General features: G+C 32.0%; 1 protein-coding gene across 1 annotated transcript in view; it reads left to right on the top strand.

Annotated features, from left to right (window-relative positions):
* The window catches only part of SI (sucrase-isomaltase), an 84,527-nt gene that overhangs the window by 50,923 nt on the left and 12,055 nt on the right, over positions 1 to 21,549 (top strand). Inside the window, exons 26-39 of the mRNA XM_070582175.1 lie at positions 21 to 175; positions 1,635 to 1,803; positions 3,342 to 3,438; positions 3,535 to 3,647; positions 3,738 to 3,863; positions 5,285 to 5,413; positions 6,167 to 6,277; positions 8,012 to 8,074; positions 13,620 to 13,736; positions 15,412 to 15,499; positions 16,446 to 16,584; positions 17,995 to 18,128; positions 19,101 to 19,135; positions 19,225 to 19,341. Of these exons, the coding sequence (XP_070438276.1) occupies positions 21 to 175; positions 1,635 to 1,803; positions 3,342 to 3,438; positions 3,535 to 3,647; positions 3,738 to 3,863; positions 5,285 to 5,413; positions 6,167 to 6,277; positions 8,012 to 8,074; positions 13,620 to 13,736; positions 15,412 to 15,499; positions 16,446 to 16,584; positions 17,995 to 18,128; positions 19,101 to 19,135; positions 19,225 to 19,341 (1,593 nt within the window). The remainder of the gene's footprint in view (positions 1 to 20; positions 176 to 1,634; positions 1,804 to 3,341; positions 3,439 to 3,534; positions 3,648 to 3,737; positions 3,864 to 5,284; positions 5,414 to 6,166; positions 6,278 to 8,011; positions 8,075 to 13,619; positions 13,737 to 15,411; positions 15,500 to 16,445; positions 16,585 to 17,994; positions 18,129 to 19,100; positions 19,136 to 19,224; positions 19,342 to 21,549) is intronic.

Genomic DNA, 21,549 nt, shown 5'->3' with positions numbered 1-21,549 from the left:
TGATTATTTCTCTGCAATAGATTTATGATGCCCAAAATAAAAGATATGAAGTTCCAGTACCATTAAACATTCCAGATACTCCAACAAGTACTTATGAAAATAGACTTTATGATGTTGAAATCAAGGAAAATCCTTTTGGGATTCAGATTCGACGGAGAAGCACAGGAACAGTCATGTAAGTAACTGAATTGTTTGATATGGAATATATTTTGATTTTAGCTTAGGAAAGGAAAAGTAAGATGATTATTTTCACGGCCTTTGCTTTGCTAAAGTATCATCACACTAAAATGGTTTTAGTTGTATTAAATGACTTGGCCTATTTTAACATTCTTAAACTAAACAATAGCACACCTATGGGACTATCGTTAAGTGTTGGCCTAAAATTTCATTTACACTTTGGATGTGATTAATTTCATTGTTAAATATCAGATTGTCTTCTAATCAAGTTGAGAACCAACACCAAGATTCCTCTTGAAAAGCATGACGAGTGTTGGCAAAATAAGTAATTGGAAATGTCTTATGTAAATATTTTATTAGAACTGTTGAAATTGGAGTTTGTTAGTCCTGGAATTTAATATAATTAATACTATCTCTACCAGTAATTGATGAAAGGAAATTAAGATCTAGATATATTTTTATGTTACGATGAATAAATTTAGAGTAAAAAATTATTATCTTTATTTTAGGAAAAAACCCTACAAAGTATAGTATATTAAAAAAATACTTTTGTGTGATTTAAGTTTGCCATGAAATCTTTTAGAAGATGTTGTCAGGATGGATACAAATAACGAAGAAAAATATGTCTGTATTGTTTTAAAAATTTTGTTGTTATGATAATGTTTTTGTTCCAAAGGATGAGAAATTAAATCATTTCGTACAGAATTCCTGGTGTAAAGGCATTATTTATGGTTACTTGGGAAGCATTATTCTTTAGTAAATACTTTTCCAAAATTGTTAATATAAAAATTTGAATATGTCCCCAATTTTTCATAATGCTTATATTTCCTTTCCCTGCCAACTTATTTATTTTCCTCCTCCTTTATATTCTTGCAAATGACTAGAAAAACAGTACATTCTCTGTAACACATTTCTTCTGGATTTCTTCATAAACACTGATTTTTATAAATATAAAATAAAAGAAGGAAATGATTGGGAGTATAAGAGAAGGTTTGGAATTAAAACATCCATGTACTTGTATAGTTTGTTTTAATATTGATTTCTTTTTATTCTATGTGTAGAAAAAATTTACTGTGATTATCTCAACGGAATGGAAAAATGGAAGACTTTCAATTCCTAGAACATATATTACTTCTAGCTCATATATTATGTATAACTTTATATTAATTTTATTTTAAAAAAACAATATATGACTAAAGGTAAATATATAAAATCACATTACGATTAATAGGATTATGTATTAATAATGCTGAATATGTGAAACGTGTTTTAGATATTCCTTAACCTAACCAAAGGAAAAGTGTATTTGAATAATTATTTCCATCTGGGTACAATAAGGTATATAGAGAAAAATGTTATTGCTTTTCAGATTACCTAAGAAAGAATTGCCATTATATCACAAATAATGTGATGTCACTTTGTATATGTTTACACAAATAGAATTTGTTTCTTTTCAGTTGGGATTCTCAACTACCTGGGTTTGCTTTTAATGACCAGTTCATTCAAATATCTACTCGCTTGCCTTCAGAATACATATATGGTTTTGGGGAAGTGGAACACACAGCATTTAAGCGAGATCTGAACTGGCATACTTGGGGAATGTTCACAAGAGACCAACCCCCTGGGGTAGGTACCAATGTTTGAATACCTCATGAGGCAGCTAAAACCATGATTAGGATCCCAAGCCACTTCTTTGTAGGCCTGTACCTCAGTATTGAAGTAATGGCAAAGGGGCTAGAGATCCCCAGAGCTGCTATGGTGATTTTTCTGAAAAACAAATAAAGTCACCATAAATCACAGGTGAAAGTAGAGGATTGGATGGATCACATCCTAGACTACAGTGAGAAGTGAGGTTGTGACCCAAACCCTTACTCTCTCAATAGCAGAGAAAGAAGATTCAGATTCAATATTCCTTGCCAAATCCATGTTTACTCTTAGCTTTAGAAAATAACTGTCTAGGATTCACCTTAAAATTCTTTTCTACTTCTTAGGCAGTGATTTGATGCTAACTTTTTTCCTTTATAACACCCAGCTGCAGTTGTAGATTTTTATGAGGCCATACTGCTCTTTAGAAAATGTTTTTAAATGCTCATGTCACCTTTCCCAAAGTTTTGTCTTATTAATGAAATACATTTCGTGAATACTTAATGTACTACACAACTAATATTAACTATAATTATTCTAAACATATCATGAAAAAATACATTTTAATAAAAATACTAGCTCATTTCCATTTTCCACGTGTGATGTGTACTTAAAGTTATATTCAGTATGAGATCATAAATGTGTATACTATTGAAACCGTTTTTTATTGTTAGGTGCTCTAACAACATTTATTTGCATCACAATGGTTCAAACAGGTTATGAAAGCTGTTTTTCATTTATACCAACTTAGAAAACTATGTTTTATCAAAATTTACTTTTTGAAAACCCTTCAACATTAGTATTGGCAGTATTAGTTTAATACAATCTTAATTTTCAATATATAAATTTTCTTTCATATGCTAATCAATTACTGAGGTTCAGTGTGGGTCAAAGATGTCAATTTGATTAGGAATCATCAGCTTATAAGTTTTGTGACCTAGGGATCATTGGCTTATATGTCATTTCATGACCCTAAGTATAGATTTTCTATTCTGAAAAATGAAAAGGTCTAGCTGAAAATGAAATGAAGTACTTTATAAATATAAACTATTCTATAAATGATATTATCATTTAAAACGTTATTATAAAATTTTATATAAACTTAGATATTATCATATTAATTACTTAAGGAATTTGGGTACTTTGAACACTTTAATCATTTCTAGGACAGTATTGAAAAAGAAGTGACAACTTATAAATAAATTAAGACATATAACCTGTGGAAAGAAACCCAAGTAGTCTAACACCTGTGGTTTTTACATCAGTTAATGTGGTGGTATTTGTGGATGTTACACCTTTGTCTATTCATTTTCATGATCTGAAGCAGCAACAGTTCAAATAATAAAGAAATTATTTTCTAAGGGAAATGCATTTATTTTAATTTGAACACAGTTTCTGTGTACAAAGAAGGGACATTTAAATTCCTAGGCTCAATCTTATAATGAATTTAAATATTACATTGACAAAACTCACATGCTATTATTTTTTTAAAATCTATTCTGTTTCTCTTTCTATTTTAGTATAAACTTAATTCCTATGGGTTTCATCCCTATTACATGGCTCTGGAAGATGAAAGCAATGCTCATGGAGTTTTCTTACTTAACAGCAATGGAATGGGTAAAACAATCACTTGTTGAATTTCTCATATTTAATGTGCCTCATTGATAAAATGATCTACATAGATAAAAATGTAATTATATTTTGGCTTTCCAGATGTTACATTTCAGCCAACTCCTGCTCTAACCTACCGCATAATTGGAGGAATTTTGGACTTTTATATGTTTTTGGGCCCACATCCAGAGGTTGCAACAAAGCAATATCATGAAGTATGATTACATATTTTTTAAACAAAACATAAATTTTTCTTTATAATATAAAGTAATTCTCCTAGTTCACAAATAATGTTTTTTTCAAAGGTAATTGGCCAACCAGTCATGCCACCTTATTGGTCTTTGGGATTCCAATTATGTCGTTATGGGTACAGAAACACTTCACAGGTTCAGCAAGTATATGAAGAGATGGTGGCTGCTAGGATCCCCTATGTATGTATACCAATTTTTAAGACAATGTTAAATATGTCATATATAAAAGCAGAATGAAATAATTAAACACTTGCATACTTTAAAATTGTTTTAAGCATTTGGCAATAATCAATGCTTAGTTTTTTAGTAGCACAAGTTCTATGAACCTGATTTGTGTTGAACTTGCTTTTCTCTCATAAACTTTGGGTCACATAGGTAGTCAGACACATTTCCCATGCTTTCCTTAGGTGAGAGTAAGAGTCCACAGGAACTTGTTTCATCAACTGATGTGACAGATTACAGAGAAGCAATTGGAGGTGAAACGGTGATTTTTGCCCTGGAATGGATGATAGTTGTAGTGTTAGAATATAGAATTAAAGGGCTTGCAGAATCTCCTCTTCCTTCAATGTTATGGAAACTAGATATTCCTAGGTGTCCAGAAATAATCAGTCTCTGTAATTTTATATTTTAGCAAGATTAAGGAATCCCAGAGATCCTCCTGGTATATAGTCTTGGTATATAAGAACTCATTTTAAAAAGAATGAGAAGGACCTCATTGTAAGGCATTGGTATATATAATAGAATCCGATATATGGTTCCTGAATAAATTATTATGGGGAAATTAATTACATAGATTGATCATATTGAAATACGCAAGTGGAATTTTTTTATAAAAAGGGAGATTTTCCATTATTAAGTCCACTATATCAGCCATATTTTTATAGCACCTAGAAGAAAAACTTGAGCTAATGTCTATTAACAGAAAATAATTAACAAATTTGTTATTTAGGCCTAAAATAAAATTTGTTATTTAGTCCATAATAAAATCAAACATTTATTAACTTAACCATGCTTGTCAATACTTATTTGTAAGCAATATTTTGCTTATTTAAGCTTGGGCTATTATTCCAAAAGTGACATTGTTGAAAAATAAAAGAATAATACAATAATGGATGTATTTACTAACAATTCTTTCTTATCCTTTAGTAAAATTAGAATTATTTTAAATTTTCCCATATTTGCTTGATGCTTCCAGAAATAGAGCAACACTTATTTCTGTATACACTGTACAAAATTCCAAATTGCCATTTAAAATAATTTCATAGCTTCATAAATCCTTGACTCCTGTATCTTCTTGTTTCCTTTCAAAATTATATAAAAGAAGATATTGGTTTGAAAGAATGTTTACTTCTAAATTAAAATTGCTAACCAACCGTTATCAAAACATAACATTTATATGAACTTGTTCTTAGAATATTTTGCATCTTTACAGCATTCTATTTTTATTCCTTGAACTTTGCATTACTTAGTTAATTCTCTTTAGGATCAAGCAAATAGGCATTGTAACTTTCATATTGCTGTTATTTTCCTAAGTATGATAGAATGTGATGTACTCACTCTTGTGATTCTTCTTACACTACTACAATTCTCATATCTTTCAGGATGTTCAGTACACAGACATTAATTACATGGAAAGGCAACTAGACTTTACAATTGGTGAAGCATTCTCTGACCTTCCTCAGTTTGTTGACAGAATAAGACAGGAAGGAATGAGATACATTATTATTCTGGTCAGTATTTATATTTTATATTTTATCTGAGTCTTATTATCTTGATTTTATTAAGATATCTCTCCTAGAATGACGGCAGGGGGAAGGTGTTTCAAAATATTCCTTCAAAATAGGAAGTATATAACTTTGGTTTCTACTCCCAAATCTAAAACTTTTTTTGATGCTTCACTTTATTTACATGCAATGCCACCAGGCTACCTTTATACTTAGGTCTGTCTTTAGAGATCTGTGACTGAAGCTAGGTGTCAAAGACAAGCTGTTTCCTAGTAATTACCCAAGCTACAACTGGCCTCAGTTTATAGAAGCTATCACAAAGTGACAAGGGATTTTCTATTCCTATACGATTCTCAGATCGTTCACTGAGACTGCTTCTTATGCTTGTCATGTTTAAAAATTTGCCTTCAAGTTAGTGATTCAGTGGGGAAGGTATTTTATCAATATCTTACAGGAAGCTAAGCTTGGCAGCCAGAAATCCCACTGGAGCAATAAAAACAAAACAAAAAACATTAGTAATCTTGCTTGAAATCATAGCTAATACATTTTCAAAAATTCTTAAAATATCCTTCTAAGGAATTTGGAAGACAATCTAGCTGGAACACTAAAATTTATACCATCGGTCCATTTGTCAGTTCATGTGAGAGCACAATATAATGATAATGTAATAATGGAAAATTGTAATGTGTCATAACAGCTACCCAAGTGGCTATAGTTTTATTCCACGGTTACCTGATTTGTATTTCATTTTAATTATAGGATCCAGCAATTTCAGGAAATGAAACACAGCCTTACCCTGCATTTGAAAGAGGACAGGAGAAAGATGTCTTTGTCAAATGGCCTAACACCAATGAGATTTGTTGGGCAAAGGTACTGAATTGATATGTAAAAATAAAATCAGTGTAAAAATATTATTTTATTTAAACTTTCTACTTAAGTGAAAACTTGCTAAAAACACCTTCAGGGCGAGATATATATTATACAGAAATGCAATAATTTAATAGCTAATAAATAAAATAATATATACCTTTTGAGTTCAATCCACCTTGTTAGAAACAGAAAAAGAATTCATACACATCATATGTACAATACGAATTGTTTCATCTTTAAATTGTCTTTGACTGTACTTTCTTGGTACTTCTTGTCTGTTACCATTAAAGTACCATTAATAAGATGTCAGTTCATTATTCTATACGGCAAGAATAATTTAAGTGTTTGTTTTTCTCTTGAAAACATCTCCTTAATAAGAAGCAATGTCTTTAAGGGCTATACTTATATTCCTGACTTGAACACAGAATATAATTCACGGTATTTCATTTAAGCCACAATATTTAGACCTGGGTATGTAAATATGTGGTAGAAAATATCTGATTTGGCTTACTCATAAAGGAATAAAGAAAAAATATCCATAATTCATAACTGGATTGAAAACAATAACAAAATCCCATAATGGGAGACATAATTAAGTGCAATGTGGGATCCTTTTTGGATCTTGGAGTGAAAATAGGATATTAATGATAAGAGTGGTGAAATACAAACATGGCCTGTAAATCAGTTAATAGCACTGTATTAGCATTAATTTCTTCATTTTGTTAATTATTTAGTGGTTATAAATATTTTAACATTAGGGGAAACAAAATGAAGAGTATAGAAAAATTCCAGGTATAACTTTTGTGGCTTTTCTGTAAGTCTGAAAATATTACAAAATAAAAAGATAAAAGTAAAGTAGAAAAAATCCTATGATAAACTTAGCAAAGCATTATAATATTTTAAGAAACATGCAAATATATAATATGGCATATTGGTCATAGAAAAGGACTTTTTTCTTCCGACTTTCTTCTCGTTCTATATTTCTATTCATTTTCTCAGATTTCTACCCTCTGTTCCGTTCCTTTTTACCACTACCTATCAACAACTAATCCCTTGTAGGTAACTAGTCCTTTGGGGATATTTGCATTTTTATATGGGACTTTATAATTTCTACAACATAGATTCAAATTCCCAGAGCTTCTGCATGATTCAATTTGGCCTCTGTTTTGGGGTAAAGGAAAACTTTGGGAGGCAAGGAGGCAGAGGCAGGGGTGGGAGTGTAAGGGGAAAAGGAGAGGGGGGAACACCTCCTGGGAAAACCAAGATGATATTTGCCATAGCATGTCATCATCCAACTCAGATCTTCAATTACTCTCAAATAAAAATATGCTGATTGTTCTTAGATTTTAATCCTGGAGTAATTGTAGAAATCGTTTTTATATGCCACATTTAAATTTAAATTTGGTAAAGTTAAATTTAGTATATGCTTTTCATATTATTTCTTGACCAGATCTTTTGGTTTATGCATCACTTTCAAAATCACTACTTATCATGGATATTATCATTCTTTTTGTAATTTGTCATGTTAAAGAGGAGATTAATATGGAAAATGGGAATAGTTTGCAAATGATACATAAACTCAAACCCAACCTGAAAAAAATAACTGAAGGATACTAATCTGGGGATCTTGAGTCTATAATATGCCTCCAAAATTCTATTATAATTTATTTACAACACAGTCATATCATACTGAAATTATTTTAAGCTGTTTTCCAATTTCTTCTCTCTTTGTAGGTTTGGCCAGACTTGCCTAATATAACAATAGATGAAAGTCTAACAGAAGATGAAGCTGTTAATGTAAGTTTTACACTGATTAACTATATAGCTAAAAGAAATTCAGTACTTGGATTTAATGATCACTTTGACTAATAATTCAATTTGAATGCTTTCCTTAAAAAAGTAGATGGCTTATTTTCTAGTTCTCTATATCAGACAATATTTAAATGAAATTTATTTATTTTTTCCTAAATACCGACATGTCAGTCAGTACTATGCAATCTGACACTTTATCTTGTTTAATCCAAGCCATATTTTTTTTATTTTATTTTATTGTAGTAAGAAGATTTAACATGATATCTACCCTCTTAAACTTTTAAGTTTATAATGAAGTATTCTTGACCCTAGGGACAATGTTGTACAGCAGATTACTAGAATTTACTCATCTTGCGTAATTGAGAGTTTATGCCTATTGCGGAGTAACTCCCTGTTACCCTCAAGCCCCAGCCCTTGGCAACCACCATTTCACTCTCATTCTATGAATTTGACTACTTTAAATACCTCATGTAAATGAACTCATGCAGTATTTATCTTTCTGTGGCTGGCTTATTTCACTCAGCATAATATTCTCAAAATTCATCCATGTTGCTACATATTGCAGGATTTCCTTCTTTTATAAAACTGAATAGTATTCCATTGTATGTATATACCACATTTTCTTTTCTTTTTCTTTTTTTTTTTTTCTTTTATTTCCCTCAAAGCTAAAGCTGGCCATAAACTTCATCTGGGGCAATTTTTATTTCTTTTTTAAATATTTTATTTTATTTTATTTTTATTTTTTTCGGATGTACATCGTATTTCAAATTCTGGATACATTACATCATGTTCACCACCCGAACACTAATTATATATACCACTATTTCTTTATCAATTCATCCATCAATGGACATTTATGTTGTTTCAAATCTTCACTCTTGTGCATGGTTCAGTGATAAACATGGGAGTTCAGATATCTCTTTGAGATGCTGATTTTAAGGCTTTTTGCATAAATGCTCCCAAATAGGATTACTGGATCATATGGTAGTTCTACTTTTAATTTTTTGAGGAATCTCCATACTATATTCTTTAATGGCTGCACCAGTTTTCATTCCCAGCAACAGTGTACAAGGATTCCAATTTCTCCACATCCTTACAGACACTTACGGTTTTTGTATAATAACCCAAAGTGAAGTGATATTGCATTGTGTTTTGACTTTCATTTCCCTGTTGATAAATGTAGTTGGACATCTTTTCATCTCCCTGTTGGCCATTTGTATGATATTCTTTAGAGAAATGTCTATTCAAGTCTTTGCCCATTTTTTGAGGGAGTTATTAGTTTTTTTTCCTATTGAGTTGTAGGATTTCTCCATCCTTTATCTAATATGTGTTACGCAGATATTTTCTCCCATTCTGTAGGTTTCCTTTTTACTTTGTTGATTGTTTCCTTTGCTGTGCAGAAACTTTTTAGTTTGATTAGTCTTGCTGGTCTATTTTTCTTTTGTAGCCTGTGCTTTTGGTTTCATATACACAAAAATTTTGGCAAGACCAATGTCCTGAAGATTTTTCCCTATGTTTTCCCCTAGAAGTTTTGCAGTTTGAGTGCTACATTTATGCCTTTAAGTCCATATTGAGTTGATTTTTATATATGGTATATGATAAGGGTCCAATTTCCCTCTTCTGCATGTGGATATCCAGTTTTGCCAGCACCATTTGTTGAAGAGAATGTCTTCCCCTATTGCATATTCTTGGCATCTTTGTCAAAGATAAGTTGACTATATATATATATATGTGGATTGATTTCTCTACTGTCTATTCTGTGCCATCCATCTACGTGTTTATTTTTACGCCAGTAGCATACTGTTTTAATTATTGTAGCTTTGAATATATTTTGGAATCAGGAAATCTGATGCCTCCAGCTTTGCTCTACTTTCTTAAGATTCTTTTGGATATTCAGGATCTTTGTGGCCCCAAATGAATTGGACTTTTTTCTACTTCTGCAAAAGATGCCATTAAGATTGTGGTAGGGGTTGCATTGGATCTATAGGGTGATTTGGGTAATATGGACATTTTAACAATAGTAATTTTTCAAATCCATGAACACAGAATATCTTTCTATTTGTTTTTGTCTTCTTTAATATCTTTCAGCAATGTTTTTAGTTTTCATTGAACAAATCTTTCACCTCCTTAGTTAAATGTATTCCTAAGTATTTTATTTTGTAGCTATTGTAAATGGGATTGTTTTACTAATTTCTTTGTCAGGTAGTTCATAGTTAGTGTGTAGAAATGCAACTTACTTTTGCATGTTGATTTTGTATCCTGAAAAGTTACTGAATTAGTTTTATGTGTGTGTGTGGGGAGGTTCTGAAGAGTTTTCCACATATAAGATCATATCCTGTACAAACAGGGACACTTTTACCTCTTCTTTTCTGATTTGGATGCTTTTTCTTTTCCTTTTTATGCTGAATTATTCTGTCTAGGACTGCCAGTACTATGTTAAGTAGAAGTGGCAAGAGTGTGCATCCTTACCTTGTTCCTATTCTTAGAGGAAAAATTTTGCTTTCCCTGAATGAGTACCACGTTAGCAGTGGGTGTTTAATATACAGTCTTTATTAAGTTGAAGTAACTTCCTTCTATTTCTAGCTTGTTGAGAGTTTTTATCATGGATGGGTGTTGAATTTTCTCAAAAGCATTTTCTGCATTGTCTGTTGAAATGATCATAAAAATAAACTTTCATTCTTAATTCTGTTAATTTGGTATATCATTAATTGATTTTCATATGTTGAACAATCCTTGCACCATAGGGATAAATCCCACTCATTCATGGTGTATGATCCTTTTCAATGTGCTGTTGAATGTGATTTGCTAGAATTTTGTTGAAGAAATTTGCGTCTGTATTCATCAAATGCATTGCTTTTGTGTGTGTTATTTTTTACTTTGATATCAGGGTAATGCTAATCTCTTAAAATGAGTTTGGAAGTATTCTCTCTGCTTCGGTTTTGTGGGATGACTTTGAGAAAGATTGGCATTAATTGTTTGGAAGCATTCATTAGTGAAGCCATGTGGTGCTGGACTTTTGTTGGGAGATTTTGGATTATTGATTCGGATTTTCTATTTCTTCTGGATTCAGTCTTATGAGGTTGTATAAATCTAGAAATTTATCTGTTTCTTCTAGGTTATCTAGTTTGTCGGGGTATAATTCTTCATAGTAGTCTCTTATGATCCTTTACGTTTCTGTGGCATCAGTTGTAATGTCTGATCTTCCATGTGATTTTGTTTATTTGGTTTTTCTCTCTTGTTTTCTTAGTTAGTCCAGCTAACAGTTTGTCGATTTTGTATATGCTGTCTACAAGAAACTCAGTTTAGATTTAAGGATATACATAGACTGAAAGTGAAGCGATACACAAAGATATTCCATACAAATAGTAACCAAAAAAAGTAGGAGTGGCTATAGTTATATCAGACAAAATAGACTTCAAGTCAAAAACTGTCACAAGAGACTAAAAAGAACATTACTTTGTGTTCATAATGAACATAGAACAACCAGACAGAAAATCAACAAAGAAACAATGGGCTTGAGCAATACTATGGACCATATGGACATAAAAGACATATATAGAGCATTCTACCCAACAGCAGCAGAATATACTTTATTCTCAAGAGCACATGGAATATTCTCCAGAATATATGATGTTAGACCAGAAAACAAATCTTAACAAATTTAAGAATGTTGAAATCATACCAAGTATGCTCTCTGTATTCCACAGTGGAATACAGCTAAAATAAGTATCAGGAGAAAAACTGGAATATGTGGAAATTAAACAACATGCTTTTGAACAACCAATGGGTTAAAGAAGGAATCAAAAGAGAAATTAGAAAATATCTTGAGATGAGCAAAAATGAAAATAAAAGATACTAAAACTTATGTGATGCAGCAAAAGCAGTACTAAGAGGGAGTCTTATAATGATAAATGCCTACGTTAAAAAAGAAGAAAGATCTCAAATAAGCAACTTAACTTTACACCTCCAGGGACTAGGAAAAGAAGAACAAACTAAGTCCAAAACTAGCAGAAGAAAGAAAATTTAATAAAGATTAGACCAGAAGTAAATGAAGTAAAGAATATCAAATCAACAGAAAAAAGCCAATGAAATAAGAGTTGACAATCTTTTCAGTAGATCAAATTATAATTATTAAATCATAGAAGTTCATGTAAGTGTGAAAAATTAGAGGAGAATTCTTACTTAAAACTTACCAAATAATTTCTAAAGCAGAGTCGAGGAATTACTGAAGTATGTTGTTGCGGAAAAAAGTTAGAGTTTTATCTCAGTTGGAGTTCTACCCATTACTCTTGGGTAATATTGGCTACACTGGAGAGGAAGCCATGACTTCCTTATATAGATGTTGGAGGGCAGCTTCAATTTACAATGGCTTATGTAGAAGCACTTGGGATAGTCTTCCACAAAAGGAATAAGGAGTGTTGGATCACATGTCCCTGATGAAATTTCTGGATATAGCCAATGAATTGTATTAAAAAAATAAAAGCAGCCACCTAAAAAGAATCAAATAAACAGCAAAATCAATAACTTGTGGAAAGGGCAGAACAATAGAAATTACAAAAAAAATATGGTGTTACTTTTCTTACTGTTTCTTGTTGTGATCTATAGCAGATCCTAGGTAGAAAATATTCATTGAATATAACCCCACTAAGCCTTCTTTCCTTATGAGTAAGATATAAGTATTGGGCAAAATAATAAAATGAAGTGTCTTTCAATTCTAAAAATATCCATGATGTGTATATTTTGTCAATCCCTGCAATCCCTCCTCTCTGCATTTTCTCTCGCACAGCGCCCTCCCATGTCCTGTTCATGGAGAAGTCTGTTCTGGCAGTCACTACATAGTCTTAAAGTGTGACAGGAAAGTGTGCAGGTGATGCTGTGTTTTTCAGGCAGTTGATTTACCTGCAGGTCAATCTTCTACTAACACACAAACTCTAACCTTGGGATTTATATGGGTAGGCTGGAAAATAGGGAATTTTCTTAGTAGGAAAAGCAGTAAACCACCTCTTCCCTGCTGGGGTGAGAAGGGTTAGATGTGAGAGAGAAAGAGAAACAGTTGGTGGGGGTGGGAGAGTATATATTGGTTCTGGAAGGGCGGAAAGCTGGGAGGCAAATTTTTCTTTATCGGAAAAGCAGGCTAAACTAAGGCCCTTTCCTTCCCCATCATGCTCCGCAACAGTAAACCTGCAGTATATGGCTCTCAAGAAATGGAAAAAAAAAAACCCCTTCTTTATCATTCTAAAACGCATTGAAAATATCTTTCTATGTGTTTTGAACTGTTTCTTTACAATCCATATATGACCCCAAGGCAGTTCTCTTCTTGCTCCATGTATGTCTCTCTCTCTTTTTATTCCCCATTGCTGCTGGGGTGGTTGGAAAAAAATCATATATGTTCACGTAATTAAAGTTGAAATCAGGTTGCCTTCATTATCATTTGTGCACAGCTTGTGAATCTGACAGATAAGTGTCTGACTTACAACATGTGCTCTCTCTTATGACTTTCTACATGAGGGTCTGAATTTTGTTTTAACAGGCTTCCAGAGCTCATGCAGCTTTTCCAGATTTCTTCAGGAATTCCACAGCACAGTGGTGGGCAAAGGAAATTTTAGATTTCTACAATAACAAGATGAAGTTTGATGGGTTGTGGATTGTAAGTAAAATTTGAGAAATATACTTTTCATTATTTTTTTTAATTGCAGTAACATTGGATTATAACATTATATAGCTGTCAGATGTACATCATAATATATTTCGAATTCTGTGTAGATTACATCATGTTCCCCACCCAAAAACTAATTATAGTCCATCCACTCGCATGTGAGCCTAATCAACCCTTTTGTCCTCCCCCCTCCCCCCTTCCCCTATGGTAACCACCAAACCAATCTCCATTGCTATGTGTGTGTTTGTCGTTTTTATCTTCTACTTATGAGTGAGATCATACGGTATTTGACTTTCTCCCTCTGACTAATTTCACTCAGCATAATTCACTCAAGGACCATCCATGTTGTCACAAATCTGAGAAATTTACATTTTAAGTTATTAATTGTGTAGTGATTATACAAAATTCTTACTAGAGTCTAATAATGTCAATGAAGTACTCTTTGTGAAAGTTCATAATTTCATAGAACTGCTTTATGTAAAAGACTGCTAAAATAGAGTTTTAACAATTCAATTTATGTGTACGGATACTATTTCCTGAATTTTAAAGTTGAATATTTTCAATTTGGTCAAGGAACCAAAATAGCCTCTTTTTTCTAACCATTCATAAATACTTATAAATCTTCGCTTTATTTTCTTTCAATGGATGAGTAAATCTCACACTCAACTGTCAGTCTTTTGTGTAAGAAATCAAAATCTGTTATGAATTTAGCAAAATTATCTTTCAAACCATCTCCTAATTTTAGGTGTAACTTTAAAATTGTAAAAATATTTTTAATAATATAATTTTGAGATAGCATAAAAAAGAATACACTTTACCACAAGTAAATATTTAATACAGGAGATTTTACATAACACTTCTCTAGATGTTTGGAGGTGACATTTCTTACTCCATTGATTTTTCAACATATCTGCATTAATTTAGTTATTTTTTAATTGAAAAAACCTTTATAGAGGTTCAGTTATGCACAATCGTTGAGGATATAAAATTGTATAAAGCAGAGTTTTTTTTTAATTGATGGGAAATACAGGTTTGTTTGATGTATAAATTTATATACCATAAGGGATTGCATTGAATATATCCCAAGAATGATAGGTTGATCCAGAAAAGAAAACCTTTTTTTCAGGTAGGGGAATTACCTTTAAAGGGTAGCTAATTTATATATTTAGATGATGGTCTCTTTATATATGGCTACTGAGATCCTAAAATGTGTGCTCAATAGAGATACTCTTTGAACTTTTCTGTATTTGTAAACTATATCTTGTGGTTTTAAAAATGACAAACCATTGCTTTTTTAAGCAATGGATACAAGGTTCTGGGGAGGAATGGAGGAAGGATGTGGGAGGACCTGGGGGAGTATACAGTATTATAATTTAATTTTATGTCTAGAAAGCAATTCACTTTTATATGTATATCATATCCACAGAGAACAATAGGACATTTTATGTTTTTCAAAAGGAGGCATGCATTATAAAAAAGTTAAGAAACGTTGAGCTAAACTAAATTCTTTAGTATTGTTAAGATGCCCTTTATTTTTGCTTTTTAGAATTGTAATTGTGCTATTATTCAAATATGCTACTTTAATTTATTGGCTCTCTGAATTCATTCTTTTGAGAATATATGTTCTAAATTTGCTTTTTGTTTACTTTTTCTCTCTTTTTTTAAGGATATGAATGAGCCATCAAGTTTTGTAAATGGAACAACTACTAATCAATGCAGAAATGAAGGGCTAAATTATCCACCTTATTTCCCAGGTACAATATTGTTGCTTTGCCTTTGATATCATCATGTTATTATTATTTATTAACCAGTTTATATACCTTATGATGTAGGGAACAGGATTCACATTCCCAGGGCACACCATCTCTCTACACGCTGGACCATACTTCAACCAATTACCAATATTATTTAACACTATTTAGAGAAGAAAAATCAAGAAACATGTTTTATATATATGAATACATTTCTATATTTGCTTGAAATTGTTACTTCTCTTTTCTTAAGACTCTTTCTAGGTTTGAAAATTCTCAATATTCTTTAAGATTAAAAGAAAAACTCAAACTTTCATAAAGATTTTTTAAAAGTATTTCTTTACTAGGAAAAAATGAAAGAATAATGACACTTCTTTGGTTGTCCCTGACCTGGGAGGGAAAGGCCAAGCCTTCAGCGTACATCCTCATGCTCTCATGTAGTCAGGAGACTTCATAAACTGTTAACGTCTAAAGTGATGGCAAAGCTCTGAAAAAGGCATCTTAACACTGAGCAAAAGTATCAAAAGATAGTGTTATAACATTTACCTGCTCTCAACCCCAGGGCTTTATGTTACCAAATGGATTTTTTATAAAAATCTATTTAATCAATATTTCTTATCTATGTGCATGAAGCATAGTAGACATTTAGGAGTACACTTACTTTTCAGGTTTTTATTAGTTCATGTTAGTTAGTAAGATATTTGTTATTAAATACAGTAACATTTCTCACATATTTTTTAGTCACAATTAGAATGCAATTGTTACAATTTCAGACCATTTTTTCATATATAATTAGCAAAGACAAGGTGTACAAATGTCTAAAAAAATCAATAATATTTTAAAAGAATGATGAATGTTTTTTTTCCAAAAGAATTTATAGTTAGAGTATACACATTTCAATAAAGGGTGCTTTATAACATACTAATATTTTTTCATTGATTTTCCCCAGAACTCACAAAAAGAACTGATGGATTACACTTCAGAACTTTGTGTATGGAAACCGAACAGATTCTTAGCGATGGGTCGTCTGTTTTGCATTACGATGTTCACAATTTATATGGATGGTCGCAAGTGAAACCTACTTATGAGTAAGCAATGTTCAAACTATCTTTCTGACTCTTTATCCCCTTTAGATGTTAGATTTAATGTTACCTACTTTAAGGGGCTTTCCCTGCTGACCTTATCTGGTAGCACTTTCCTACCTAATAGTCTCTGTAACTAACTTAGTCCTTCACGGCACTTAGAAAATTTGTGTTTCTCTCTCTCCGTCTCTCTCGCTTTCATCTGTATTATTGTTTTAAATTTTCATCTCATTCCAAGAAGAACCCTGAGCCATGAATTATTTAAGATGTTATTACATGAATGAATGACCACAGATTTATTCATCAAATTCCAATGAAGGGAGACTAAGATCATGTAGAAAGACTAGGAAATGTCATTCTTAAGAGTAAACAAACTGGTCTTCAACAATGCCTTTTTGTCAGAACAAATGTTTGTTCCAATTAACTCTACTGGAACATAAGATTGCAGCACAGATATCCTAAGCTAACCTCACTTTACCATAAAACCGTAGATATTAAAAAGAACAAAAATCTTGAGAACTGACTGATGATCCTATTAGGAAAACTTATTCATTTTTGAGATGAAATTGAAAGAAATATTTTTGTTCATAGAGGTCAGTAAATTGAACTTTTGGAACACATTGCAGAATCTAGCATTGTTCCAAACACGTTGTGGGGTGCTTAGTAACTTTAAGTGAATCAATTCTTATCCCACAATAACTATCAAAATTGTAAAAATAAATTCAAAGTAAATGTAGGTAAATTTCTAAATTTGATATACAAAAGTATTTAGAGACTTGAAGGTCCGTTTTAACTCTTAAATAACATTATGAAGAAGCTATCAGTACAATCTTCTGAAGAAAATCCTTTAATGTAAAGTCATGATACATTTCTTTAATTATGTTACTTTTGCTACTCTTCATAAAAGTTTTCAGGAGATGTTTCACCACATTTATTTAAATTAAACAGATTAATAAGTTTTAAATGTTGAGTTAAATAGCCCAATTTACACATAGCCATAGACCTTTCATATGTTTTAGATACTTTTTTAATGTTTCACTTTTCAGTTATATGAGAAACAAATTGTTGCACTCTCCTTCAGAAATTTTAGAGATTAAATATAGTCATTATATGTTTAAAGACCTAGACAAATGTAAAAGGGTGCTATAAATAAATAACATTTACATTTAAGCAAATGATGGCCGCTTCGGCATGTCACTCTGGTAAATGTTGGAAGGGAAGAAAGATGTCCTTCATGCCTGTTAGGATGTTATAGTATAAGGAAGGAAGAGTAACTTAGAAAGATCTAGCTGTAATAAGAGAAAACATAGACACCATAAATCAAATATTTTGTTTTTTATGAAGTAGTCATAAGTAGAAATATCTGAAGAAAATACCTTACATAAAAACTCATAGATCCTTCTCCATCTATATTAGTGCATTGCAGAGGACAACTGGCAAAAGAGGAATTGTTATTTCTCGTTCCACATATCCTACTGCTGGAAGATGGGGGGGACACTGGCTTGGAGACAACTATGCACGATGGGACAATATGGACAAATCCATCATTGGTATGTGAGCGTCACCATCTTTATCATTATTCTTTTGAGTTTTCTAATTAGATATTCACTTTTGCTGGTGCTAGTTCAATATACTTTATAAGTACTTCTCAGAAATATGCTTTTGGCTTCTATTGTACGACAAATAGCATCATGACAAGACAGTGGGCCAGAAAGCAAGATCTGGGATGCTGGGTAGAAACTAATGATATAGAACTAATTTATTTTGAAAAAATAATTTCATCCCTTTTTGTCTCAGTTTCCTTCTTGGAAAGGTCAGGAGCTGGGAAAAATAACATCTAGGCTGAGAATAGAAATGGGTAGAAATTCTAGATTATAGAGAATAAGAATCACTCACAGATACTAAAGACTGAAACATTTCAAACCAAATTCTGAAAGAGTTTTCTCACAATGGTTGCATAAATAGTAAATGAGATATTATCATTTTAAAGGGGAAATGCATAATTTTCTGTTTCATATTTAGTCTTAAAAATTCATTACTATTTATGTTAGGATTCAAGGAAAATACTTAGTGTTCAGATATAGTCCTTTAAAAGAAGAGCAGAAGATTCTTCAGAAGATTTTATTTAGTAAGGATAATTCAATTTGTCTCAAATAATGAGGCCTGTGGTTAAATAATTACAGAGACAACCTTTTATTTTAAAAAAATGAAACCAAGGAAACCACTACCACTTTCTTCTCATACTGTAATGTATTCATAACAGTTTTGTGCTCTCAATATGTCATCTTGAAAGTGTCAAGGAAAGGTAGAGTGTCTTATTTTTACAAATGTCATTAACACTATAAAGTAAAAAATGTATGACTATTATAAGAAGAAATGATAGAAGTATATTAATAACCTGAAAAATGCTTCATTGAATTATAGGTTGATATTAGAAATACAACATCTTCATAAATAGAAAAAAAGCAGATATCAAAATAAATGAAATAGCTTTCTAAAATTTCCTTCCTAATTTTTTTTAGGTATGATGGAATTTAGTCTCTTTGGAATATCGTATGTAAGTAGCTCTGTTCCTTTTATCTTCATAACTTGTAAATATTAAAAAACAAACCATTAAAATTGATTAAATATAACAATATATTTTAGACTGGAGCAGATATCTGTGGTTTCTTCAATGATACGGAATATCAGCTCTGTGCCCGCTGGATGCAACTTGGAGCATTTTATCCATACTCAAGAAATCACAACATTGCGAATACTAGAGTATGTAATGACTTCTTTTACTCTCATTCCTTTCTCCCCACTAAACTTAGAAGTTTTTGAATAGAATTCACCCTACCTGGCTGATTTCCAGAGGAATGCTTTGAACCGCTTTACATTTACTGAGGATACCTGAACCCATCACTTTGTCAATTTTCTGACTTGGTTTACTCTTCTTTATACTTTTGGGTTCACAACATTGTTAGCTGGCATACTTACTGTTCTTCTATGTAATTTTGGAGTAGCGGGATTGGGGGCAACGTGGGATGGGGGATGGGACACTGTCTCTGGAACTTCTTCCAAACTGTGGCGGAACAGTAAAAAAATCAATTTCAAACTTCATAATTAGAAGTGAAAAGTCTGGCGGCCCAGTGGCCAAGTGGTTAAGTTCCTGTGCTCCACTTTGACGGCCCAGGGTTTCACCAGCTGAGGCAGTGTCCCACATAGCACAAGCAGAGGGACCTACAACTAAAATATACAACTATGTACTTGGGGACTTTGAGGGGAAGAAGAAGAAGAAGAAGAGAAAAGATTGGCAATAGATGTTAGCTCAGGTGCTAATCTTTAAAAAAAAAAATGTCCTAATTAAAATCCCTAAAACGTTGAAAAAAAAGGGAAAAAGTCATTTGAAATACTAGTATCAATGCATGAAATGGGCAGGTTTAAAAGGCAAATGTTAAAACGAGTTGAGAAATTGAGAAAAAAAAAGGAAAAGGGTATCATGAGAACTGATTTCTGAGTGATGGCACAACTATTCACTTTACTAAATTGTCTGGAGGCAATTTTTGAGTGGGGAGAGACAATACTAAAAATTACGGAAAAGTTTGAACAACTAAAGGCAATATCTAACTAAGTGTTAAATTTTGTGATATTGGCTTTCAGTGAAGAAGTGCAGAGGAAAGATAAATTAGCAAATTTCACCTCATGGGAGAGCTGTAGACATAGCTGGCCTTTGAAGGATGACTTGTATCCATAATACGGGACCGTATTTGGAAGAGTTGGAAAACTGTGCAATACAGATATGGTGGAGTAGGAATATTTTAACAGAAAAACTGGCTGTCAATAATGCAATTTAGAAAGCTGTAATATTGGTAGAGTGGGGCATGAATAAATAAAAACCCAGACAGGGATTCATTCAACGAGTGTTCATTGAGAGTCTACTTTTTAATATTTACAAAGTCCTTGCCCTAATGAATCATATAATGTAGGAAGGATAGAGATAGTACACAATTTTATAAACACATGTAATATCAAGTACAAATAAATGCATATGAGGGAAAAATAGAGTAAGCTAAAGTGATAGAGATTTATGGGGTTTCTGTTTTAGAAGGGGTGTTCAGGGAGGTCCTCTTGAATGAAGTGACATTAACATTACGGCAGAGACTTGAGTGAGGGAGAGCAATCAAGGTAAATATATGCAGGAGGAGAAATCCAGATGGGGGAAATAATGAAAGACCTCAAGATGGGAATGTAGCTGGAGTATTTGAGAAGATGAAATGGAGGAAGGAAAGTGTAAAAATCTGCTGGAACAGAAGCCTCAACTTAAGTTTAGTTATGAGGTAATATAATTGAATTTAGCATGTATGGTTTAGAATTAAGTTTGTGTATCAACATGTTAAAACTGAACTATTATCAATGAAGTTAATAAGCAGCAGATGCGATGTTTGCCTCTTCTTGACTTTGGAACTAGTTAACAATAGGATCAGATATAGCTTAATGGTTCTTGGACCATTTTATTTTCAAGTTGTTGCCTATTCTAACACTACATATGACAGTGATAACACTCAGTCATCATTCAAGCTTTCTTGCTTCTGAAATATAAAAAAATTGGAATCTGTAGATATGGCAGAGTTCTTAAGGGCCCCATTCCTGTCGATATCAACAAAAAATTTATGTGGCAGCTTTGTTTGTTCCCCTGGTACAAATTGAAATATAAAATACAAATCACTTTCCTTATCTATTATTTTTTTAACCTGTAAGTGTAAGAACATTTTTTACAGGCTTTTAATCTTTCCAGTACCAGTTTTAGTCTTTTTACCTGAAGTTTGTATTCCAAAGCGGACTTGGGCATGTTATTTTCTTTTATTCAACATTAATTAGGTCTTCTCTTCCTCCTATGCTATTAATTCTTTAGTACTCTAATTTATTTATTTCTCATGAGAACACACAATGTGCAGGGTCACCATGATGGGCTCTGCATGTCTCTATTTC

Source organism: Equus przewalskii, chromosome 18, assembly GCF_037783145.1.
Source record: "Equus przewalskii isolate Varuska chromosome 18, EquPr2, whole genome shotgun sequence".
Lineage (NCBI taxonomy): Eukaryota > Metazoa > Chordata > Mammalia > Perissodactyla > Equidae > Equus > Equus przewalskii.
This window is presented reverse-complemented; position numbering and strand designations above follow the sequence as displayed.